The 26,627-nt window shown below is 45.1% G+C and overlaps 1 protein-coding gene across 2 annotated transcripts in view; it reads left to right on the forward strand.

The window, feature by feature from the left end:
* The window catches only part of CLIC4 (chloride intracellular channel 4), a 60,531-nt gene extending 37,433 nt beyond the window's left edge, over positions 1–23,098 (forward strand). For both annotated transcript variants that reach the window (XM_029080788.2, XM_029080787.1), the window contains exons 3-6: positions 4,231–4,356; positions 8,862–8,968; positions 17,193–17,374; positions 19,305–23,098. In XM_029080788.2, coding sequence (XP_028936621.1) covers positions 4,231–4,356; positions 8,862–8,968; positions 17,193–17,374; positions 19,305–19,469 — 580 coding nt within the window. In that variant the 3' untranslated portion in view covers positions 19,470–23,098. The remainder of the gene's footprint in view (positions 1–4,230; positions 4,357–8,861; positions 8,969–17,192; positions 17,375–19,304) is intronic.
* Positions 23,099–26,627: the final 3,529 nt, after the last annotated feature.

Here is a 26,627-nt window from a genome sequence, read left to right on the forward strand (position 1 = left end):
CCACTGATGTGCTTCAGATAGGATATCTTAGCCCATAGTTCTTGCAGGCTTCTCAATCAATCAATTGTATTTATTGAGTGCTTACTGTGTGCAAAGCACTGTACTAAGCACTTAGGAGAGTACGATATAACAGTATAACAGATACATTACCTGCTCACAATGAGCTTACAGTCTAGAGGGGGAAGACCCAACTCAAACATTTCGCTGATAGTTTGTCTACCGTTGAAGGGTCCGTGGGATGTTTTAGCCAGTTTCTTTAATGGATTCTCCCTTTCTATTTGTTAGTAACTTGGGCTTGCACTTTGAAAAAGTAATTTTCTTGTAATGAAGTTTAGAAAAGAAAGGTATATCTTATGAATGACTTGTTTTTCATAGTATATTAAAAACGGTGATCTTTTCAATCCCATGAATGACTTAAACTGGATGTAGGAAGTTAATGGCCTCAGGCTTTGGCTTTCTTGCTTGAGTTCTCAGTTTTATTTGAGCCCTTTATTAAATGTAAAATATTGATTTAAAGCTTTAAGGCACTCAGTCAACTCTCCCTCTCCTACCTTACCTCACCGATTTGTCTACCACAGTCCAGCCTGCACACTTTGCTTCTCTAAAGCTAACCTGGACAAGTCACCTCATTCTCTGTGCCTTAGTTACCCTATCTGTAAAATGGGGATTAAGATTGTGAGTGCCATGAGGAAGAGGAGCTTTGTCCAATCTGACTACCTTGTATCTATTCAGGGCTTAGCACAGTGCTTGGCACATAGTAAGTGCTAAACGAATATCAAAAAAGAAAAAAAATCCTACTCACTATACCTCATTCTCACCTACCTTGCCACCAACCCCTCATTCACTTTCTACCTCTGGCCTGGAACTCCCTCCTGCTTCATATCTGACAGACCATTACTCTCCCCACCTTCAAAGCCAAAAAGCACACCTCCTCCAAGAGGCCTTCTCTGACTAATCTTTTATTTCTCCTACTCCCTTTGGCTTCTGAATTGCCAATGCATTTGGATCTTTACCTTTTAAACACTTGATATTCACTGTCCTCCCCACCGCACTTAAGTACATACAATAATAATAATCAGTAACTTAATGTCTGTCTCCCCTTCTAGAGTCTAAGCTCCTTGTGGGCAGGGATTGTGCCCATCAACTCTGTTGTATTGTACTCTCCCAAGCTGTTAGTACAGTGTTTTGCACACATTAAGGGCTCAGTAAATACCACTGATTGATTGATTTGATAGATTTATTGACTCATTGTATTAACAACCAAGTGGGGTGAACAAAGCAGTTACAAAGAAATGATTTCAAGATGATCATTATAAGTCCAGCTAAAGTTGTGTAATCCTCTATTTTTAGTATAATAGAGTGTTTTTGGCTTTTATATGTGTGTTCTTGGTTGCATTAGGACTTCCGTGGTTGCTTTGGAAGCAGCCAACGCCACAGGGAGCATTCTGGTCTATTCAAGCGGTCGTATTTACCGAGCCCTTACTGTGTGCAGAGCACTGTTCTATGTGCTTGGGATAGTACAGTACAACAGAGTTGGTAGACACGTTCCCTGCCCACAAGGAGATTAAATTGTAGAGGGGAAGGGAAGACATTAATATAAATAAATTATGGATATGTACCTAAGTGCTGTTAAACTGAGGTGGTGGGTGACATAAAGGAGCAAATCTAAGTGCAAGTTTATATTGGTATTCAGTAGAGAAGCAGCATGGCGTAGTGGATAGAGCACAGGCCTGGGTGTCAGAACGTTATGGGTTCTAACCCCAGCTCCGCCACTTGTCTGCTCTGTGACCTAGGGAGAGTCACTTCATTTCTCTATGCCTCAGTTACCTCATCTGTAAAATGGGGATTGAGACTGTGAGCCCCACATGGGACAGGGACTGTGTCCAACCCGATTTGTTTGTATCCACCCCAGCGCTTGGTACACTTCCTGGCACACAGAGCATAACAAATACCGTTATTATTATTATTATTATTCATATACAATAGCTAGTACTTTTGGGGTGTCTTAAAAGCAACGGGATGTCATTTGCCTTTTCGTATTCCAGCTGTCATTTTTTCAATGTTCATCAGTTGCCCGTAACAGTTTCCCCACCTCCTTGCTTAAAGATTTCAGTGACTCTACCTCAATCTCACCTACTTTGCCGCCAACCCCTCACCCACATCCCCCGCCACAGTCCTGGAACTCCCTCCCCCTTCATATCCTACTCTCCCTTCAGAGCCTTAAAGCACATGGCCTCCAAGAGGCCTTCCCCAGCTAAGCTTTTATTTCTCCTACTCCCTCTCCCTTCTGCCCAGCTCAACCCAAATGGAGTCAGAGAGAAGTTCAGGAAAAAGGAATGAATGTGCTTGTGTGCCTAAGAATGTGAGTGGGTGGCGAGAGGGCTGGAGCTGTCACGTGGGCAGAGAGCCAGGGCTGGAAACTTCACCCGCTGGGCACCCTGTGGCGATCAAGGCGGGCCACGTAGTCCAGAAGGGAAGACGGAAGAATCTGCAGAGGATCTCTGAGATTCAACCGGCCCCAGAGATGGGGGAGAGGGTTTTCCATCGAGAGCTGGCCCTTCACAGCTCTTCCCAAGTTTTTTCTTTTGCTTTGTTTTTTTTTTTAAATGGTATTTGTTAAGCGCTTACAATGTGCCAGGACTGTTCTATGTGTATTTGTTAAGCGCTTACAATGTGCCAGGACTGTTCTATGCTCGAGGGTAGATATAAGATAAGTGGGGGCGGGGGGGGGGGGGGGGGGGGGGGGGGGATACAAATTAATCAGGTTGGGCGCAGTCCAAGTCCCACATGGGACTCACGATCTTAATCCCCATTTTACAGATGAAGTAATTGAGGCACAGAAAAGCGAAGTGACTTGCCCAAGGTCACACAGTAGACAAGTGGTGGAGCGAGATTAGAACCCAGGTCCTTCTGGACTCTCAGGCTGTGCTCTTCCTCTAGACCTCATTGCTTCCGAAGTTATAATGTTGGAATGATTCCTGGAACCTGCTCTTGACACAAGGAGCTTCCCTCCCCCCAAATGTGCTCTCCAGTTTGGCATCAGAGTTATCTACCTCCTAAGCTTCATCTCATTCTGAAGTATCCTGTAGTAAGATGGCCAGTGTTGAAATGGGGCTATTGGAAAGTTTGGGAAGGCTTCAGAAAAGAAACAAAGAAAAAGGTTTTGTTTTTCTGAAAGCTCAGGTTCAGTTAATTTAATGTGCTTTGGTTTGAAGATCCTTGCAGGGGACAAAGAGGAAGGGGGTTTAGAGGAGGGGTTTGGGACTGGTAAAAGTGTCTTTGAGATGAAGGAATCTCAAACTGATAGGATTGAGCTCCAACTCTTCCCTCCCCAAATAGGAAGGGGAATGAGTAATCACAGGGATAACAAAACCTGAAAAAGGGAACTCAGTGGAACGGATCTTGGAAGGCTCTTCAGGGCCCCACTCTCTACCTTTTTATGACAGATTTGTCATGAAAGGGCACCCCACCTCTCTGTTGAATCGAGACTAGGAAAATAGGTTTTATTTTAAATATCTCAAAGAAATAAACTTTTAGCATCGTTGCTTGGAGTTATAACAGGGCATGTTTGGGAGAGGTCTTTTGGGTAGGACTGGTACTCTATCCTCTGCCATCAAATTCCATAAATCTTGTTTAGTGTTTATTGAAGTGGGGGTTTTTATGGTATTTGTTCAACTCTTACCTCCTTGGTAAAATGGGGGTTGAGATCATGTGGGACAGGGACTGTGTCCAACCCAGATTTGCTTGTATCCACCCCAGTGCTTAGTACAGTGCCTGGCACATAGTAAATGCTTAACAAATACCATAATTATTGTTATTATTATTACTGTGGGCTGGGCACTGTACTAAATGCTGGGATAGATACAAGCTACCCCAGTCCCTATTTTATGGATGAGTTAAGTGAGGCCGGGAGAAGTGAAGTGCCTTGCTTACCCAAGGTCACACAGCAGACAAATGGCGGAACCGAGATTGGAACCCAGGTCCAGGAGATGTGCCTATTTTACTTAGTGGGGAAATAATAATAATAGTGATGGTATTTGTTAATCGCTTACTATGTGCCAAGCACTGTTCTAAACGCTGGGAACTGCTCCATTTGTCACCTTCTACTTTCAAACTTTATTTGTCCAGATCCAATTTTGAGGAGTTAGCACTCTTTCCTATCTTACCTTTGCAGGGGGAGGGGGATGTTTTCCTTTTGATGAATACTTTTTTTTTTCTTCCCCCCAATAGGAAACCTGCTGACTTGCAGAATTTGGCTCCGGGGACCCATCCGCCTTTTATAACTTTCAACAGTGAAGTCAAAACTGATGTGAACAAGATCGAGGAGTTCCTGGAAGAAGTTCTCTGTCCCCCAAAGTGAGTATCAAAAGAACACACATTCATATCAGGAGTCCAGTCGGTTGAGCCTTCCATTCTTTTGCTCTGGATGGAGCCTTGGGGCTCAGCTAGTTAGAGGGTCTCCCTTCCTTATAATGGCTGCCCTAGGTAAAATCCGATTCATGAATATACTTGTGACTTGTATGTATTTTAGGATGGTCAAGGAAGATAGTTTTTTTTTTTCTTTTGGAACGATCTTTATTAAGCCCTATTTTTGATGGTATTCGTTAAGCGCTTCCTATATGTATCAGGCACTGTTGCTTGTGCCGAAGGCAGGGTAGATCAAGGTAAACGGATCAGAAGCCATTCCTGTCCCACATGGGTGTCGACCATCTAGAAGGGAGGGAGGCCGGATGCTTTCTCGCCATTTTACAGATGAGGAAACTGAGGCCCAGAGAAATCGAATTGCCCATGATCCCACGGCAGCCAAGTGGCAGAGCTGGCCTGAGAATCCAGCTCCCTTGACTGCCAGTCATGTGCTCTCTTCCCTAGGCCACGCTGACTCTCTCATGATTGTTCTTCTCTAAGCCAGTCTTTGATGGGAAATTGAAACCCACAAGTATTCCAAAAACCTCCCAGCAGGCCACAGTTTCTCCTTCCTCTCACACCAAAACTTTTTATTGCCAAAGAGCTGCAAAATGGCAATGCAGTCAAATGCCTGCTGTGAGCTTCAGCTTCTTTAATTTCCTTCACCGCCCTTCTGGAGGAACTGGTGAGTAGTGAAGTGATCAAATGGAAAGTAGCCGGAGGGAGGAGGAAGGGGGCGTGGAGGGGGAAGCAAGATAACCCACTGGCTGAGTAATCGGGGGCCCCCAGTAATCGAGAGGTAACTTTTGTTCTCAAGGCACTAAGACTTGAGAGACTCGCCTTTTGGCCTTGAGCCATGAAAGGAAAGCACACAGGCCAAGATATACCAATAGAACTGAACATACTGAACAGTGTGCCATCCGGAGAGAATTACGTTGTCATCTATTTATGACACTTTGCCAGACAAGTTCCTCCACTCTCCTGCTGGGTGACCTTGGGCAAGTCACTTCACTTCTCTGTGCCTCAATTCCCTCTCTGCATTCAATACCTGTCCTCACTGTGAGCCCCATGCAGAACCTATCTTCTGTATACCCCAGCATTTAGTACAGCACTTGGCACATAGTAAAGCACTTAACAAATGCCACAATTTATTAATAAAGTGTCCACGCCCATCTGGTCATCCAAACTCCTTGGCGCCCGAGCATCATCCGGGAAAACATCTATTGACTTGATTTCAGACTGCGTCTAAGGCACTTGACATTACTGTCTGAAGTGAGGTTTTTAGAGTATTTGCCGGTTTCAATTACTTACCAAAGGCACTTAGAATACCACAGAGCCAATAAATTAAAATTGTGATCTTCATAAAATATGGATTGAGGCCATTCCTGTTTCAGAAAGACTGGAATCTGTCAATGGGTGAAAATAAGCACCAGATGGAAAGCTGGGAAATGGATGGGACCAGTTTGAACCCTTACCTTTTTTCCATGTCTGTTGGATAGCTACTGAGGTTGAGGCACATATTTAGTGCCCAACCTCACAGCTATTTATTGAACGGGATATTCCCTTCATGTAACCAAAGACCGTTGCAATCAGTGGTATTTGTAGAGCGGTTAGTGTGTGCAGAGCACTGTGCTGAGCTCTTGGGGAGAATTCAGGTCAGCTGAGTTGGTAGACATGATTCCTTCCCACAAGGAGCTTGCAGTCTAGGGTAAGTTTAGTACAGTTCAGTTTAGTACTAGCATTAGTCTAGTCTACAGCTGTACTTCTGAATGTATGTGTATTTTTCTCAATAACTTTCTGACTCCCAGGCCTGTGCTCCATTATGCCACACTGCTTCTTGTCTGTCAGAACAGACAGTGATTTGTCCTGGACAGTTTAGTCACTCTCTAGCCTGAGGGTGGAGATTGGACTAGGTAATCTCTCGATCATCTTTTCCCTTTGAGGTGGGGTGGGGAAAAGATGTTGAATTATTTGGCCAAGGTCCTACAGATATTGCAAAGTGGGTGGAGTCTGGGGTCTGCATCAAGACATACAGTCTTTCGCCATTGAGCTTTTTGGTAGGACTTTCTAGTGGCTTTGAAACGAATATTAAAGTGGCCTGGTACAGTTTTGCCTATGCAATCTCACCTACCCTGTAGCGTAACTTTTGGAGAAGCCGTGTGGCCTAGTGGATAGAGCATGGGCCTGGGAGTCAGAAAGATATGGATTTTAGTCCCAGCTCTTTCCCTTGTCTGCTGTGTGACCTTGGGCAAGTCGCTTCATGTCTCTGGGCCTCAGTTATCTCATCCTGAAAATGAGAATTGAAACTATGAGCCCCATGTGGGACAGGACTGGGTCCAACGTGATTTGCTTGTATCTACCCCAGTGCTTAGTACAGTGTATGGCAAATAGTAAGCGTATAAACAAATACCACAGTTAAATTAACCTCAGCGCTCAGTACAGCCCCTCAGTACTTAGTACAGTGCCCGTCACATAGTAAGTGCTTAGCAAATACCATTAAAAACTAGAGTAGTTCACTCTGAACATCTGCATTTATTTCGGTCTTCGTATTCTCACCTACTCTGTAGCATAACCTCAACACTTACTGTAGTGCCTGGCACATAGTAAGCGCTTAACAAATACCATTTAAAAAAAACCAACACTTCCCCAAAAACTCAAGTAGTTCACTCTGCCCATCTGCATTTATTCTGGCCCTTCCCCCGCTCAAGACCACAAACACACTCTGAATGAGCTCCATTCAGCTCTCATCTAGTCAGTGCCCTCCGCGTGCTAAATGCTGTCCTGGATTTTGTTCTAAGACGCACTGAACAAATGCATTAACTCGTAACACATGGTAAACCTTCCCTAGCTGGATCCTCAGGAAGGGGCAGATGGTGAATTTATTCTGTGAGGAGACCGGTAGGGCCCCTCCCTACCCCCGTGACTTCAGATTTGATTCTGAGCCAGTCAGGGTGGTTGGCAGAATCCCAGAGACCAGTGACTACGTCTACCTTCTATATTTAATGTAGAAGAAAGATACTATTATGGGCAGTTTGGAGTACAGGAAGGAAAGACAAGCCAGCCAACTGTATTTAGCCTCACCCTCAGCAAGCAGGCAGGCAGAAAGGCCTTCTAAGACTATGACTGGCAAAACTCTATAAAGCCTCTGCCGCTTAAGGCGTCACCATCCATCACTGAGTGTAGGAACTGAGGTTCTTCAGTGCTTTCGGGTATTTTTACGCGATCGTCCTAGCTGGTTAATCTCCCAAAAATGGTGCTGAAAAGCTACCGGATTCCTTTAGCCTTGGCTCATTTTGGAGCCGCTACATTCCAGGAACTACTCAGATAAGCTGGAGACATTTAAGTCAACTAATCTGTCCTTCACGTGCATTTTCCTCTGTTGAGGGAGAAAGAGTCCGTTTCGGAGCATTGTGTTCATTTTGACTCTTGATCCAGGCCCAAGTTGTGCCCTTCCTTTGTAATGCTCCTTAGTGCTTGACATCCAAGAGCATGGTCTTTCAGTCCATCGAGGAACGTTGTTAATGTAGGAATGCAATAGCTGTAGGAATTTTAAAATGTCTGGCATAGATGCCTGCCTTCAAATGAGGAAACGTTTCATTAGAATACTTAGTAATGATGGGCATTTGTTAAGCACTTACTACGTGCCAGGCACTGATACAAAACATTGGGGTGGATACAAGCAAATCGAGTTGGACACGGTCCTGTCCCATATGGGGCTCACAGTCTCAATCCTCATTTTACAGATGAGGTAACTGAGGCACAGAGAAGTGAAGCAGTTTGCCCAAGGTCATAGAGCAGACAAGTGGCAGAGCCAGGATTAAAAACCATGATCTTCTGACTCCCAGACCCATGCCCTTCCTACTAGGCCATGCTGCTTCATAAAAAGGCCGAGCCATTGCAACCCCGGGGGGGCCAGACCCTGTTGAAAGACACCCCATTTTTAGCCCCCTTTTCCCCGACCACCAGCCAGACACCTGGCCAAATCCCTCACCCCCTGTAGAATTTCTCAGGACTTATATCTGCTGTCCGGAAGGGTGACCTGAAGCGTTACCGAGAATCACTGTGAACTCCTGAAGGACAGAGCGTTTCATTCCGTCATTTATTCAATCATATAAAGCACTTATTGCGTGCAAAGCACTCTACTAAACACTTGGGAGAGTACGAAATAGCAATAAACAGACATATTCCCTGTCCACAATGAGCTTACAGTCTAGAGGGGGAGACAGACATTAATATAAATAAATATATGAGAGATATGTACCTAGGTTTTGTGGGGCTGGGAGAGAGGATGAATAAAGGGAACGAGTCAGGGCGAAAGATTTCATAAACGATTTTAACTTTCATTTGTACCTCCTCGATGGCAGGTTTAAGCTCCGCATACATCAGGCCTACAGAGAATATGGCCCCTGAGGTCTTTTGAGAATGATATATAACCCCTTGCTTCCTCCCCTGCTTAGGTATTTAAAGCTGTCACCAAAGCACCCGGAATCCAACACCGCCGGAATGGACATCTTTGCCAAGTTTTCTGCATTCATCAAGAATTCAAGGCCGGAGGCGAATGAAGGTAAAAAAGCCAAAATCCCTCTCGACTGTAATAGGAAAGAGCTGTAATGATTCACAAATTTTCAGGCACTCCTGAGAGAACCTGTTTCTCCGTCTGACCTTACTCCTGATTGACAGGTGGGAGCTAGACCGAGGGTTAAAGATGGAGTAGGTCGGGCCCCCTGCCTGGGTCATTTGGACTGGGAGAGGCAGGTTTTTTTGTTGTTTTTTTTTCAATTGTAGTCATTAAGCACTTAGAACAGTGCCTGCTACATAGTAAGCGCTGGGGTAGATAAAAGCTAAAGCTACTTGGGTTGGACACAGTCGCTGTCCCACATAGGGCTCACAGTCTTAATTTTCCAGATGAGGTAGCAGACACATTTCCTGACTACAACAACTTACAGTCTAGAGGAAGAAACAGACATTAATATAAATAAAGCAATATGGATAAAATAAAATAAATATAGCTAGTCTCGAGCACCTATGCCAGACAGCACGCTTCCGAGTGTCCCCTCAGATAAGGCTGCTTTTTATCACGTGGTGACAGGTTGTAAGGCTTGGGGGGAGCTTTAGGCCTTATCTGTTCTTCAGTCTTGTCACTGGCATTCAAGGCTAAGTGGGGAAGGCTTTTTTGGTTTGTTTTTGTTTTTTTTTGTTAGTGTGGGGGATGAGGAAAGTGGTTGTCACTTGTCCTGTTCTCGGGCTAGAATGCCAATTTGTGACTCTCATTCGTTTCAGAGACTTTTTGCACATTGTCCTTTGTTTAAAGTTTTCACCTTGGGAATAACTCGTGGTTCAAAACTCATCAAAACAGGCCCCGTTTTTTGCTTTGGCCCAGACCACCCTGTTGCGCTCTCTTTCCCTCCCCACCCCCCCACCCCCCGTTCCATTCCGCTCCTTCCGACTTCCGTTCTCCTTCCATGGAAGAGGAGACCAGCTCCTCCTAAAATAGCCACATCGAAAGCTCAAGTGTTAGTAAACAGGCCTAAAAAAACAACAACAAAAACTTTCCAGCCTCGGTTTGAAATTCATAAAATTCTCCACAGAAGCTCAGGCAGGCAGCTTGGGTGGGGCTCCTCTGGGCGAATGTTTTGAGGCCTCTTCCGCCCTTAAATGGCAGCGAATGATCCAGGGCCCTCCCGGGAAAGGCACACAACTGCTGTGCTGGCAGAAGAGGAACAACAAGATACCAGTATTATTAAGTAAAGCCTGGCCTTGCACCGGCTAATATCCTTCTGTTGCCACTGGAGCAGGCAGGCCGCCAAGACCGCCATGTGGCTGCCTCTTAAAACTCAAATCGTCGGGGCAGACTTGCCCGTTGCGATGAAATTTTATTAAACGCAGGGTTGGATGTCAGCATTTTCTGCTTGTCTCGCAAAATAATGACCCGATGCTTCCAATATCTGCACAGCTTTGACCACAGACTTATTCCAGTAGCAATCTTTGGTTGGAGTGTGGTTTTCCTCCCCTCTTCCCCCTAACATGAGAGCCCCTGGAGGTATGAGCCAAAGTTTTTGTCTAAGAAATGGGGGAGTGCTCAAACTGAGACCATATTGAGAAGCAACGTGGCCTAGTAGATAGGGGACGGGCCTGGGAGTCAGAAGGACCTGAGTTCTAATCCTGGACTATGTCACTTTGGGCAAGTCGCTTCACTTCTCTGTGCCTCAGTTCCCTCATCTGGAAAATGGGGATTAAGCGTGTGAGCCCCATATGGGACAGGGATTGTGTCCAACATGATTAACTTAAATCTACCCCAGTGCTTAGAATGATGCTTGCACATAGTAAGGGCCCAACAAGTACCATACGTATTATTCTCATATTGGAATACCTTCCCTCCCCAGCCGGCACCCACGTTGAACAACTAAGTCTCTTTACACTTTCCTCCTGTTGTGGTCCACTGTGGACCCCCGGCCCTCCACCCATCATCCGACATTGGTCGGGGCCATCCCGGCCTTCTTTGGGCTCTTTCCCTTTCTTCTCAGTCCTCCCTAAAATCTCCACTTTTCTGTCTTGACTCTCATCTCCCCTCTCCCTCTGGTGGAACTTCACTAAGTGGAATTTTTGACTAGCAGGAAGTTTGGCTGTCTCGAGAAGCTTAAAAATACCTTTAAACAAACCCAAACCAAACTTGGCCCTCTGAGGGGAGAGGGTGCCTCATTCAGCTGTAGCTTTCTAGAACTTTCTGGGTTTTTTTCTTGAACTTCCAACTCGATTCTCCCTAAAATAGCACTGTCGTCCTCAAGATGCCACAGCCCATAAGGGCTCACGGCACAGTGAACTGCACAGTGCATAATTCGAAGGCCTTTCTATTAAATTACCAATTGGTAAATAAGAACTTGCAGTTGCCAAGCAACCTTCCGCCACAGGGACCCGCTGCAGCAGCGAGACTTTGGAAAACAATATTCCAAGCCACTTGGGAGTTTAACAGACTTCTCCGGTGAGCTTTGACTGTTTCAGGTCTCTTGTCTCAACTACAGCGTGGTTGATTTCATGATTGTGTTGAGGAAAGCACCTCGACTAGTACCTCTCTTTCTCCACCGAAAAAAAATCCAGATTTAGAAGAGGAGTCTGTCAAATTCTGGGGCCTAGAAAGTGTAATTTATATTAATGTCTGTCTCCCCCTCTAGACTGTTTACTCGTTGTGGGCAGGGAATGCGTTGGTTTATTGTTATATTGTACACTCCCAAGCACTTAGTATGGTGCTTTGCACACAGAAAGCGCTTAATAAATACAATTGAATAAATAAATGAATGAATTCGTCTCCATTTTATAGATGAGGGAACTGAAGCACAGAGAAGTGAACCGACTTGCCCAAGGTCACAGACTGACAAGTGGTGGAGCAGGGATTAGAAGCCAGGTCCTTCTGACTCCCAGGCCTGGGTTCTATCCACTAGACCACGCTGCTTCCCCAGGTCATTTCCCAGGTCTCGGTGCGTCTGAGGATCTGATGGTTGGGGCTGACAGTCGCTGTTCTTCCAGGGACCGCCTCCCCCGATGGAGGATCACTAAATCAGACTGATGGAGGCTCTATATAAGAGAGAATAAAATCTCTTCAATGCTTCGTCCTTCTGACTCCCAGGCCCATGCTCTAACCATTAGGCATGTTGCTTCAAATGCTTCAAGACATTATAACAGAGTTGGTAGACATGTTCCCTGCCCACAAGGCACTTACAGTCTAGAGGAGAGAAACAACATGCCTTAGTGGATAGAGCATGGGCCTGGGAGTCAGAAGGACCTGGGTTCTAATGCCAGCTCCACTGCATGTCTGCTGTGTGACCTTGGGCAAATCACGTGACTTCTGAGCTTCAGTTACCTCATCTGTAAAATGGGGATAAGAGCGTGAGCCTCATGTGGGACAGGAACTATTTCCAACCTGATTAACTTGTATCTACCCCAGCGCTTTGAACAGTGAAACAGTGCTTACAGTTAAGAAGTACCATTAAAAAAAAAAAAAGAGAGGAGCAAGCACTGACAGCTCTGCTGTGGTTTTAGGAGAGATTGTGGGGTAGAGGGTGCCAGTTTGGAAGCATCCCCCTCTCCTGAAGCTCTAGGATTCTGTGGCAATCAATAAATACCATAGATTGATTGATCTGTGGCATTCCTTCAGCATCCAAAGCTGCTGCTTTCTCAGGCCTCTGTCCCCCTAGGGGAAATCCAAGTGGCAGGGGAGAATGGTTGGAGCTGAGAGACAAGTGGTGGCCCGTGAGTAGCTTGGCAAGTAGCTTGTGTAGTAGGTTTGCTGCTAGCTGGTCTAATTCAGTTCAGTCCAATTTTTTTTTTTCAATTGACTTCGTGCGAGCCGGGGAAATTAATCAATTATCTAGCACTTACTGTGTGCGGAGCACTGTATTAAGCACTTGGGAGAGTACAGAACAATTGAGTTAGTAGACACTTTCCCTGCCCATAATGAACACACTGTCTTAAAGGGTGCATAGATGGAGGGAGAAACTCTTTTTCTCTGACAATTTTTGTTTATGGTATTTAAGGACTCACTAAGTGCTTATACTAAGCACTAGGGTTGATACAAGATAATCAGGTTGGACACAGTCCATGTCCCACATGGGGTTCCCCGTTTTAGTCCCCATTTTACAGATGAGGTAACTGAGGCCCAGAGAAGTGAAGTGACTTGCCCAAGGTCACACAGCCGACAAGTGGAGGAGGAGGGATTAGAAGCCAGGTCCTCTGACCCAGGCCTGGGCTAGTCCCACTAGACCTCGGTGCTTCCCACTTGCAAATACTAGTTTGTGTTCCTGTCTTTCGTGGCACACCTCACAATGTACAAACAATGAGAGCCATTCAATGGAAAATAAAACCTAGCCAGGTGTTGCATATTTGGATTGCTATTGAATCTTAATGGTAATTTAATTTCCTAGTTTCTTAACATGCCTACCTTAATGGGATCACTTTTTTGCACCGAGAAATGTCGAGGCTGCTTCTTCCCTCCATCAGAGAAAAGAAACCTTGCTTGGCTTCCCTATTTTCTTTGCTTTGTTAGCTCAAACCCGGAATCCGTCACTCTCCTCCAAGCTGCGATCCTCTCTGCAGAAATTAAAACAATGGAGAGACTTTATTCTCTCTGATCTAGAGCCTCCGTCTCTCGGATTTAGTGACCCTACAGCGGGGTGTTGCTGGAAGAACAGTGACTGTCAGCCCCAGACGTCAGATCCTGGGGTGCTTTGAGGCCTGGGGAAGTCAGTTTGTCAATCGTATTTATTGAGCACTTAGTGCAGAGCACGGTGCGAAGCGCTTGGAAGAGTATAACAGTAAACAGACACATTCTCTGCCCACAATGAGCTTATAGTCTAGAGGGAAGCAACGTGACCTAGTGGATAGACCTCAGGTCTGGGAGACAGAAGGACCTGGGTTCTAATCCCTACTGTGCCACTTGTTGTCTATGTGACCTTGGGTGAGTCACTTCATTTCTCTGTGCTTCAGTTCCCTCATTTGTAACATAGGCAGTAAGAGTGTGAGCCCCATGTAGGACAGGGATTGCGGCCAACCTGATTAGCTTGTATCTACCCAAGTATTTAGTACAGTGCCTGGCACATAGTAAGAGTTTAACAAATACCAAAAAAAGAAAATAAAAAAATAACCCTTCAGCTCCTTCTGACAGGGAGTAATTGCACTGAGGCCCTCTGCTCCATGTGGGAAGTTATCCTTGGGGCTCATAATGATGATAATAATAATGGTATTTAACCGCTTGCTATATATCAAGCACTGGGGTAGATACAAGGTTATCAGGTTGTCCCACGTGGAGCTCAGTCTTAATCTCCTTTTTTCAGATGAGGTAACTGAGGCACAGAGAAGTTAAGTGACTTGCCCAAAGTCACACAGCTGACAAGTGGCAGAGCTGGGATTAGAACCCATTCTCTCCTTTCTTCTTCCTTTCCCAAAGTAAGTGTTTCCAGCGCTTAGTACAGTGCCTGGCACATAGGAAGCACTTAACAAATACCATAATTATTTTTATTAAGCTTGCCATCTGAGAGATATGAAGGCATCAGCCCCCCTCCTGCTGTACAGAAGTGGATCAGTGAGTCTGTAATTTTCAGTGTTATTTGAGCTATTTTCCATCTTCATCCCTCTACAGATACTGGGAGATACTGTAAGAGACACCAGCGTGGCTCAGTGGAAAGAGCATGGGTTTGGGAGTCAGAGGTCATGGGTTCTAATCCCGGCTCCACCCCTTGTCAGCTGTGTGACTTTGGGCAAGTCACTTAACTTCTCTGAGCCTCAGTTACCTCATCTGTAAAATGGGGATGAAGACTGTGAGCCTCACGAGGCACAACCTGATTACCCCGCATCTACCCCAGCGCTTAGAACAGTGCTCTGCACATAGTAAGCGCTTAACAAATGCCAATATTATTATTAAGAGATGCTCTGCAAGAGCACCATACTAAGCGCTTGGGAGAGTACTATATAGCAAAAAAACAGACACGGTCCCTCCCTGCAACGAGCTTAGGGTCTAGGGTGGATCGGTGTGGCCTTGTGGATGGAGCCTGGGTCTGGGAATCAGAAGGACCTGGGTTCTTATGACAGAAGATGGGATGTTCTGAAGAGGAGGTGTCCATGGAGTCTCTTTGGGTAGGGGGTGACTCGGTGGCATTTGGAAGAATCTCCAGCCCATCGGCTTGGTGGGTTTATTTCCTGGGCTGTGGCGCCCTCTGCTGCCCATTGGTTAGTTGCTCGTTCTCTTTGGAGACGCCGCTACTGTATTAGACGCCGTAGAAATCTGCCTTACTCCTTGGCCGGACTCCCAAAGCCTGGTAATGTGGGTCCACCCAATGCCATTCACTGTCTGTTTTTATGATTTGCTCCCTTTGTAATAATATTAATGTTGGTATTTGGTGAGAACGTTGGTATTTGATAAGTGCTTACTATGTGCCGAGCACTTTTTAAGCGCTGGGGTAGATAGAGGGTAATTGGGGTGTCCCACGTGGGGTTCACAGTCTTCATCCCCATTTTACAAATGAGGGAACTGAGGCCCAGAGAAGTTAAGTGATTTGCTCGTGGTCACATGGCTGACAAGAGGCAGAGCCAGGATTAGAACCCATGCCCTCTGACTCCCAAGCCCGGGCTCTTTCCACTAAGCCATGCCGCTTCTCTATTCATCACCACCCCCCATTCCAGTCCCAAGGCACTTGAGAAGCAGCGTGGCTCAGTGGAAAGAGCACGGGCTTTGGAGTCAGAGGTCACGGGTTCAAATCCCAGCTCGGCCATTTGTCAGCTGTGTGACTTTGGGCAAGTCACTTAACTTCTCGGTGCCTCAGTTACCTCATCTGTAAAATGGGGATTAAGACTGTGAGCCCCACGTGGGACAACCTGATTCCCCTGTGTCCACCCCAGCGCTTAGAACAGTGCTCGGCACATAGTAAGCGCTTAACAAATACCAACATTATTATTATTATTATCTTTTACTTGTTTCTGTTAACGCTTGTCTCCCCCTCTAGACTCTAAGCTCATTGTGGGCAGGGAATGTACCTATTATAGTGTAATAATAATAATAATTGTGGTATTTGTTAAGTGCTTACTGTGTACCAGGCACTGTACTAAACGCTGGGATGGATACAAGCAAATCAAGTTGGACACAGTCTCTGTCCCACATAATAATAATTTTAGTATTTAAGTGCTTACTATGTGCTAAATGCCCTTCTAAGCACTGGGGTAGTTACCAGATGATTAGGTTGGACACAGTCCCTGTCCCACGTGGGGCTCACGGTCTCAATCCCCATTTTACAGATGAGGGAACTGAGGCGCAGAGAAGTGAAGTGACTTGCCCAAGATCACGCAGCAGACAAGTGGCATAGCTGGCATTAGAACCCATGACCTCCTGACTCGCAGGCCTGTCATCTATCCACTGTGCCAGGCTGCTTTTCAGCATGTGGCTCAAAGACTTAATCCCCATTTTACAGATGAGGTGACTGAGGCACAGGAAAGTTAAGCGACATGCCTGAGGTCACCCCACAGACAAGTGGTGGAGCCGGGATTAGAACCCAGGTCTTTCCAACTCCCAGGCCTGTGCTCTATCCACTAAGCCATGCTGTTTCTCTTGAAAACGCTCAGTACACTGTGGTGCACAAAATAAGTATTCAATAAAAACAACTGATTGGTTGATGTGGGCCTAGCCCCATTTACCGATATACTGATCCTTTGGACTGTAAACTTTTTTTTGGTGGGTTTTTTTTTTTTATTGATATGTGTTAAGTGCCAGACACTATGTGCCAGACACTATCCGCCAGACACTGTCCTAAGCACTGGGGTAGATAAAAGCTAATCCAGTTGGACACAGTCCATGTCCTTCCTCGGGCTCACACTCTTAATCCTCATTTTACAGATGAAGGAACCGAGGCACAGAGAAGTGAAGTGACTTGTCCAAGGTCCCACAAAAGACACACGACAGAGCTAGGGTTAGAACCCAGGTCCTTCTGACTCCCAGGCCCATGCTCTATCCATTAAGCCACACTGCTTCTCTTTCAGCCCCCACAACAGCGGGCTTTAGCCAGGGAGAATCTTCCTGATATAGTCCCGTGGAACTTGAGCCATGAATGGTTTCTGTCCTTCTAGACTGTGAACTTGTTGTGGGCAGGAAATGTGTCTGTTTATTGTTATTGTTATACTCTCCCAAACAGTACAGTTCCTTGCACACAGTAAGTGCTCAATAAATACAGTTGAATGAATAAAGACCCCGTAGTTTTTTGTTTTGTTTTGGTCTCCCAGTCCCACTAACACTGCTTTCTTCCTCTTCTCAGGTTTGGAGCGGAATCTTTTGAAAACACTGCAGAAATTGGACGAGTACCTGAACTCTCCCCTCCCCGACGAAATCGACGAGAACAGCATGGAGGACATCAAGGTCTCCTCCCGTAAGTTCCTGGATGGCAACGAGATGACCCTAGCAGACTGCAACCTCCTGCCCAAACTGCACATTGTCAAGGTAAGCCTGGCCGGGTTGGGCCGGCGAAGCCGGACGGTCCACCAGATCCGGCTCCACTGACCTCTTTAACCTTGCTCGACCACTGACGTCAAAAGAGAGACCCTAAAGCCCATTAAAACTGCGCAGCACAACCGCCTTGGGGTTGGAAAAATGTGAGTAAGAAAGGCGGAGGCAATATGGCATAGTGGATAGAGCCAAGAAATGGGAGTCAAAAGGACCCGGGTTCTAATGCCGACTCTGCCTCTTGTCTGCGGTGTGATCTTGGGCAAGTCACTTCACTCCCCGACTAAGCCCTCCTTTCCTCTTCTCCCACTCCCTTTGTGTCACCCTGACGTGCTCCCTTTATTCATCTCTCCTTCGAGCCCCACAGCACTTATGTCCATATCTGTAATTTATTTATATCAATACCTGTCTCTCCCACTGGAATGTAAGCTCACTGTAGGCAGGGATTGTGTCTGTTTATTATTATATTGTACTCTCCCAAGTGCTTAGTACAGCGCTTGGCACACAGTAAACACTCAAATTCATTCATTCAATAGTATTTATTGAGCGCTTACTATGTGCAGAGCACTGTACTAAGTGCTTGGAATGTACAAATCGGTAACAGAGACAGTCCCTGCCCTTTGACGGGCTTACGGTCTAATTGGGGGAGACAGACAGACAAGAACAATGGCAATAAATAGAATCAAGGGGAAGAACATCTCATTAAAACAATAGCAAATAAATAGACTCAAGGTGATGTACATCTCATTAACAAAATAAATAGGGTGATGAAGATATATACAGTTGAGTATACAGTATATACAGTTCAAATACAACTAAATGAATGAATTCACTTCTCTGGGCCTCATCTGTAAAGTGGGGATTAAGACTGTGATCCCCATGTGGGACGTGGATTGTATCCAACATGATTGGTTTGTGTCTGAGTGCTTAGTACGGTGCCTGGCACCTAGTAAGCATGTAACAAGTACCATTAAAAAAACCCCAAAAAACAGTGAACGTAGCCCTTGATTTCTCTTGTGTGTTTGGGTGTTTCAACCCCACCAGAAGTAGCAGGTTGTGGTGTGTAGTTTCAACCGGGCCCTACAAATTAAGCTTGAGTTGGGGTTTGCCACATTAACCCATTTTGTCGCTCTGGCTTCACAGTTAGGTTGCCTGATGCCCAGCTGGTTTCTCCCCCTGCCAGATGGAGCAGACTTTGGTGGCCTGTTCTTCACCTCCCCTCAGAATGGGGCAGACCGAGCTCGGTTTCTGCCCGAGCTGTAGTAAGCGCCCTCAGATGACCCTCCCGTTCGTTCGCCTCCGTGGTGGAAACATTGGTATCCGCGATCTTTTCCCGTGGCCTTGGTCATCTTGGCCTTGTTTCGTAAAGCCAGCTTGCCTATCCTCCATCCGACCTTGCCGGGAACCACCAGCGGGGCTTGGGTCCGAGAATTCAGGACTGAGAACCTGCGCGAAGGAATCGGCAGTCAGTCCATTGTATTTATTGAGCTCTTACCGTGTGAAGAGCATCTTACTAGGTACTTGGGAGAGTCCAATACAGCGATAAACAGACACATTCCCTGCCACAACTAGTTTAAAGTCTAGAGGGGGAATTGACTAGCATACTGGTTGTTTTAGTGATAGGGTGTTTGCCTTGTATTTTTTTAAACACTTACTACGTTCCAGGCACTGTACTAAGTAGTGAAGTAGATACAAGCTAATCATGTTGAATACAGTCCAGGTCCCACATGGGGCTCCTGGTCTTAATCCCTTAATCTCTGTGGCCCAGAGAGGTGAAGTGACTTGCCAAGGTTTGGGTGGGCTAAAGTAGCAAAAAAAAAAAAAAAAAAAAATCCCAAAGATTCGGTTTGCTCCATGTGAGGTGGAAAGAATGAACTGACTTATATTTGTACTTTTTTTTGTGTGTGTGCGTTCGTGTGTGTTTTAGGTGGTGGCCAAAAAATATCGCAACTTTGATATTCCCAAGGGAATGACCGGCATTTGGCGGTACCTAACTAATGCCTATAGCCGGGATGAGTTCACCAACACCTGTCCCGGCGATAAGGAGGTGGAAATAGCCTACAGCGACGTGGCCAAAAGACTCACCAAGTAAAGCAGCACTTGGGCGAGAGAGAGAGATCATAGAGACCTCCCCTAACAGAATGCGCTTCTCTTAACAGACTGCTCCTCTTCCTATAAAATAGCCGTTTCATTTTGCATGACCGTGCATTTACTCAAGGTTAGGATCAACGATAGGCCAGGTACAGTAGCAAACTTAGGAAAAAAGAAAAATTTCACCTGAAAAGTGTCTTGAGGGTTTCAACCCAAATCCCATCGTACCCGGAGGTGTCCGTTTGCCACCGCGAGGAGGAGTTGGCCACCTTGTCCCTCGGGCAAGAGGGAGCAGTTCCGTCAGAGCGGGCCTGTCCACTCTCCCCCCAGGGCCATCCCAAGTAGGACCATCTCTTGGCACCGTGTCAGGAATATATAATGTATTTTTGAATTTATGCTTTTGAGCAAACTGCGTGGGAGGACTATCTCTCTATTATCAACATCTAGCTGTACCATTTCAGACTATTCCGGATAGGCACCAGAGGACTTGATCACCTGAGAAGAGAGCCTTTTGCAGAAGTTATTACAAGTTTTGTGTTTGTGGGTGGTTTGTTTTTTCTTTCTTTTTTCCCTTGGCTTCAAAGCATTTATTATATCACACCCAGTATAGATAACGAAGAGCTCAGTGGGAGAGCCGGTATTTAATTCTCAGGACCTTCCTGGGGCATGAACTGCCCTTCTATTATGGTTAATCTAAGAGGAACGACATGTCGGTATCTGAGACACCTCAGCCCACACCGAACTTTGATGTTTCGGCTCCACGGCCAGAGTAAACCCACTGTCCTCTCTTTGAACCGTTACTGAATTCTCCTGCTTACTTGGAATGCAAGGGGCTTCTTTTTAAAGGTGGGAGGTTAGCAGACCATTTTTCCTTGGGGAAAATTGGGTGGATATAGGGAACACTACATATAATGCAAACTTTTTTGGATCTGGCTGAAGTAGAGCTACTGAATGTGGTAATAGCAATGCAAAAATGAACAATTACAGGAAATAGCATAGGTTAAGTTAATGGTGTAGCATCAGTTGTCTTTCAAGTTTGGTTTTTTTTAAGCATGTTTAATGTAAGTGACCTTTATGAAGGAAAAGTATTTGCCTTAACCTACAGAATGCATGGTTTTCCTAGAGAAAAATGGAACTTCCCTAGAAGGGGTTCAGTATTTGAGTGGAAAGAACTATTCATTCATTCCTTTTTAGGTTAAATTGGAGTAGTTAAGGCGTGTGTGTGTGTCTGTGTATATGTGTGTGTGTCTGGACTACAATTTTGGGTAATCTCAATCATTGCATTTCTATTAAGAGTTTTTGGGTTTTTTTGTTTTGTTATTTTTTAAGAAAAAAAACCCCACAATCCCACTGACGACTAGCATGATCATGATTCTAAAAGTTTGAGTTTTATTTATAAACCAGAACTAGTTTTGATTCTGGTTGGGGAGGAAGAACTTGGAAAAATATGTCAAATAGGAATTCAATCTGTGTGGTAAAATTTAGCTGTTTTAAAAAAGCCATTATGAAAACTACTCCAAAGAACGTGATTATGATTATAGTTATGGGGTTTTTTGCTTTTTGGGGTTTTTTTTGTAACTCTTTTTCTATTGAACAGATTTTAGAAGTGCCATTCCTCGCAGACTGCAGTTTGGACACTTTTAAGTATATTGCATTTAATGCAACCAAGCTTGGACCCTTTTCTACACTAATATTTGGTAAGCACCGGCTTCAACGGCCTGACTTTTCTAAGCACCCCGCTTCTTTGCAACTTAATGTAACGATAAAGTTAGCTTCATAGAGGAAGATGAAGAAGAGAAAAGTTCTGTAATATGTGTCCCTTTGGCTTGGGGAGTCGCCTCTGTCTTACCTTTCAACCGACCTCTCATGCAGATCGGGTGATGGTCTCGGCCGACAGATCTTTCAGACTTTAAAATATTGCATGGAGCGTAGAGACTTTTCTGCTTTCAAAGGAAAACCTGTTAGGTTTTTTCCCCCTACCCCACAACGGGGAAATTGTGTTGATTCCTTTTTTGCGTCTGCTACAGACATGCCACAGATAATGCTGGTCACATGGGGCCAAATATTGCTCCGCAGCCGCAGAGCTGAGATAGAAGTATATTTCTCGGTGCTTATATCCGCAAGTTGGAGGAAAGGGCGGGGAGAATGGGAAAGCGCCGAATAAGTGAAATAAGCGCCGACGAGACCTAGGCTGCGTGGACCTTGGTTCCTTATCCGTGGTCTCATCTTGCTAGACCTTTATTTTCCATCACTTATTCATTTTCCTCATTCACTTTCCCTCCCTTCACACATGCCCACGTTTTGAGCCAGGCCAATTCTTTTCCAATATGTCTCTTTCAGAGGTAAAACTGTTTTGTCCGCAGGAGCACAAATTGTCGTCACGTTCTTGGCCCTCTGTACCACTGGGATGGGGGAATACAGCAGCCAAGCCGAGGTTGTGACAGGCAGGTGAAAGTTGGGAAATGGAAAGTTGTAGCCCCCTTCGGACCTCATCTGTCTCCTCATGTCGTCTCTTCTCCGCCAACAGACTCTGCTTTCTGGGGTGTTCAAGCAGTTCCCAGCTGGTCTAGGCCATGTGGGTAGTGGGACTTTTCACCGCTAATCACGGATTAAATACAGGATGGGTTAGTAGCACCCTTCTGACTTCAGAAAAACACTGTGGGATTGACCCTGGATTAAACGCTCCACCCTATTGGGGGAGAGTTGGATTCTATCACTCAAACCTCATTGGAGGGGCCAAAGTTTGAGCAAACTCAAGAGATCAGGTTTCCTTCCAAATTATCCCCAGGAAACCCAGAAAGAGGTCCAAGATGAAGGGATATTGGCTAGGAAAGGTTTCTGTGTGCTAACGGATTTGACCCACTTCAGTTCTGAGCAGCTAGGACATAGGTCACTTAGACCGGCACTATAGCCACCTTTCACCGACATTAATTCTTGTAATAAAATCCAATCCTGACTTTACATTTATTTCATCTTTAAACCCGAGAAAGAGCTGTGCGCTTCAGAGATTTCCGATATTTGTCACCGGTCCTTGTCCATGCGAACAGTCTTTTGGGTGGCAGTGTAAAATTTGTGCTTTTTAGTCCCTTTATTCCTTCAGTTTCAGGGTGAGATTTCCCCAGTGGAACAGGTGGTTTGTTTATTGATCGTTTTATTTCTAAATATCAGTTTAAAAGATAGTATCAGCAGCGCAGAGGTAACAGCAGACACTGATCAAAAAAGTATTTTGTTTCATCCCCATTTTGATGCACATCTCGTGGTTAAATCAAAAAACGATCTTTTGTGCCACTCCAATCAGTATTTGAACATAGAGAAGGATTCTTTTCTGAGGTCTCACGGTAACTCTCTCATCCCCAAGAAAAGTACCTTTCCCTCCCATCCAAACTATCTACCGCTTATGCTCTTTAGTTTCGTTTCATCATGGGGGGAAAAAAAAAATATTCCCTCCCTAAGCCAGGACATTGAACTGAATTGGAAAACTGACTGTAAAATTATTCCAGAAGTCAAATGAGAATTTATTGTAGTATGCCTAACTTTTTTTTCCTTTTCTCTCTGGAACATTTTACAAGTATACCATGTACTGCTGGCAGCTATTGTTTAAAATAAATAAAAATTATATTTTCACTACCACCAAGGATTATGTATGTTTCTCTGGGGGGTGGGGGGAGGGGGAATCAGAACTGGATGAAACAGTTTAAAACAAGACCCCTTTTATTCTGTGAGTGTCTAGGGGTTAGAATAAGATGGTGGGGTCAATTGTGAGTTCAACCAGAAGTTTTAGTCCAAAGTACTTTGATGCCAAGCTGACATTTAAGAATGTGGGGTTGGAAAAAGTTGGTCGGGAGAGGACATAGGTCAAGGAGAAGAGAAAGTACAGTGGGTAGCTGGTACTTCCCACAAGGAAAATGGAGTGTGTTTCTGTCAGTGTCTCTAGATTTTAGTCTGAATTCTTAGGAATGCAACAAGTCATTTAGGATATACATCTCAAGGGTATGATGTTAAGTTTCTCTGAGAGGCAAAGCAATTAAAAGGATCCTCTACCCCAAAGAGATTGTCAGTCAATCCTATCCATTCTGCACCTACCAGTCAGGACTGCACCTGATCCAGCCTGAACTATTACTATTATGGCATTTGTTAAGTGCTTACTATGTGCCAAGCACTGTTGTAAGCACTAGGGTGGATATAAGTTAATCAAGTTGGACACAGTCCCACAAGGGACTCATTCTAAGTAGGAGGGGAAACAGGTATTTAATCTCCACTTTACAGTTGAGGAAACTGAGCCACAGGTATTTAATAGAACTGGGGTTATTCATTCGATCGTATTTATTGAGCGCTTACTGTGGGCAAAGTACTGTCCTAAGCACTTGGGAGAGTACAATACAACTACAATAAACAGACCCCTTCCCTGCCCACAATGAGCTTATAGTCTAGAGGGGTAGATAGACATTAATATAAATAAATTACAGATAAGGATGAATTAGACCCAAGTCCCCTGATTCGCAGGCCCATGTGCTTTCCACAAGGACACGCTGCTGGGAAACTCGTATTACTCAAGGAAGAAGATACCTCCTTTCATTGTGGGCAGCGAATGTGTCTGTTTATTGTACTCTCCCAAGTGCTTAGTACAGTGCTCTGCACACATTAAATGCTCAATCGAATCGAATGAACTACGATCAGACTTCATCCAATTCAAGTGTGACTGAGACCAACGTGAGGCTCACAACCCACTCCATTCTGGTCCCTCAAAAGTAGTCCTTGAAGCCAATGCCTTTGCGCTTGGCAGAATGTTTTCCATCCCGCAAATCTCACCATCTTAGATGCCGAGAGTTTCCCTGATGATGCCTGGTTTTGGTCCAACCTGCTGTAGTTCCACTTCTTGTTATCCGATTCTCGACAGAGATGGTGTCCGTTGAGAATAAACTGTCATAGACTTAACGATAGCCAAGTAGCCTGTCGGTTTTCTCATCTTCAGCCAAGTCATCCAAATTCCCTTAACTCTTCATCTTAGATTCGGCATTTGGTCAGAGGAACTGAGCTTCAGGATGCGTTGGAGAAAGCCTTGGCTTCCTTCAGCAACCATTTCTTCAGGACACGAAGAAACAGGTATATGTCTTAGAAATGTAGTAGGGTTAATCGTTCGAGGGGTGTGGGAGGTGGGGGGTGTTTAGCTCCTCTCCCCCCAGAGAGAGCCCTGCGGAGGTGGCACTGCCTGGAGTCAGTCAGTCGTATTTATCGAGGGATTACCATGTGCTGAACACTGTACTAAGCACTTGGGAGAGTACAATGTAACAGAAGCATTTCCTGCCCACAAATACCTTACAGTCTAGAGGGGGAGACAGACATTAATAATAAATGTTGTAGTCTGACATTATGGGATGTTTCATCTTCATCCTTCTCCCAAAGTTCTTGAGTTTGCTTTGGGTCTAGCTGAGGTGTACTGGGGAAACAACATTCCAATCCAGCCTCCTTAGGCCTAAATGAAACAAACTAGGCCTAGACCGTTAAGTCCCTGGCAGTGGATTGGGAGAAGCTGGTGTCTGGGGCCGGACCAGGAGGAGGCGGAGATTGGTTTTCACTCTAATTTGTTAAATTCCACAACCATACAACCTGGCTCCCTGTGTGGAAAGTCCCTCTTCCTGAAGGGATTTAAGATTTGGGTTGAGGATAATTACATTTTATTTTGGTGTTCAGCATTCACCCCAACCATCGAGATGGATCCGTTATGATTTTTTCACTTGCAGCCTCAGCGTTTTCCCTTTTGGCTTTAAAATCTGTTTATGACACAATGTTATTGATAAAAAGAATTTGGTTTCCTGTTGAAGTTTCATTTCTGGAGCAATTAGTGCTGCTTTAGTAGGCCTGGAGGTCTTTCAGTGCGCTGAAATTAAAATATACGGGTAGCCGAAAGCTATCGTCATATTAATTAGGCAATGGAAACTCCAGAACCAATTTCTTAATGACTTCCTGCTTTGTTGAGCTTTCTTATAAAGATCAGAGTTGCAGCTAGAAGTGGCCCAGGAAAGCTACAGTAAATCAAAGATCTTTTGTTTGTTTGTTTTAAAGACCCCAGATCAAAAATATCTGGATCATATCCTTAAATACAAGTCTCAGATCCACAGGGGTAGTAACAAGAGGAAACTTGAATATTCCAAACTCCATGCCTGTGGTGGTCTTCATCACGTGCTTGGAGGGAAGAGTAGTGGAGATTCAGACTTGCCCTAGTAATTATAATAGTTGTATTTGTAAAGTGCTTACTATGTGTCGAGCACTGTATGAAGCACTGGGGTAGATTCAAGATAAGCAAGTCCGGCATGGAGCTCACAGTCTTAAGTAGGAGGGGAACAGGTATTGAATCCCCATTTTGCAGATGAGGGAGCTGAGGCACTGAGAATAACAGGAATAATAATAATAATAGTGGCATTTGTTACACACTTATGTGCCAGGCACTGTTCTAATCACTATATGGATACAAGCAAATCGGGTTGGACACAATCCCTGTCCCACATGGGGCTTGCAATCTTAATCCCCATTTTACAACTGAGGTAACAGGCACAGAGAAGTTAAGTGACTTGCCCAAAGTCACACAGCAGACAAGTAGAGGAGGCAGGATTAGAATCCAGGTCAGGCAGGATTAGAATCCAAGTCTTCTGGCTCCCAGACCTGTACTCTTTCCACTAAGTCATGCTACTTGTAGGACCTTTTGAGTCCTTTTCCCCAGACTCTCTAGGAATCAGGCTTCGCTCCCACGGAGCACCCCTGGGATTTGAGTGCTCCTGGATAATAATAATAATAATGGTACTTGTTAAGCACTTACTATGTGCCAAGCACTGTTCTAAGCTCTGGGGTAGGTAAGTTAATTAGTCCGGTTGGACTCAGTTCCTGTCCCACATGAGGCTCACACTCTTGATCCACATTTTACAGATGAGGTAACTGAGGTGCAGAGAGGTGAAGCGACTTGCCCGAGCTCACACAGGAGACAAGTGGAAGAACTGGGATTAGAACCCAGGTCCTTCTGACTCCTATCAAACTGGAGCAGAGTGGGAAAATTGAGTCACCAGGACAGAATTAGTGAGCCTCCCTCATTACTAAAGAAATCAATCAATCAGAGTTATTTATTGAACACTTACTGTGTTCAGAGCTGTACTAAGCACCTGGGGAG

The sequence above is a fragment of the Ornithorhynchus anatinus genome, chromosome 16 (genome assembly GCF_004115215.2).
Source record: "Ornithorhynchus anatinus isolate Pmale09 chromosome 16, mOrnAna1.pri.v4, whole genome shotgun sequence".
Classification (NCBI taxonomy): Eukaryota; Metazoa; Chordata; class Mammalia; order Monotremata; family Ornithorhynchidae; genus Ornithorhynchus; species Ornithorhynchus anatinus.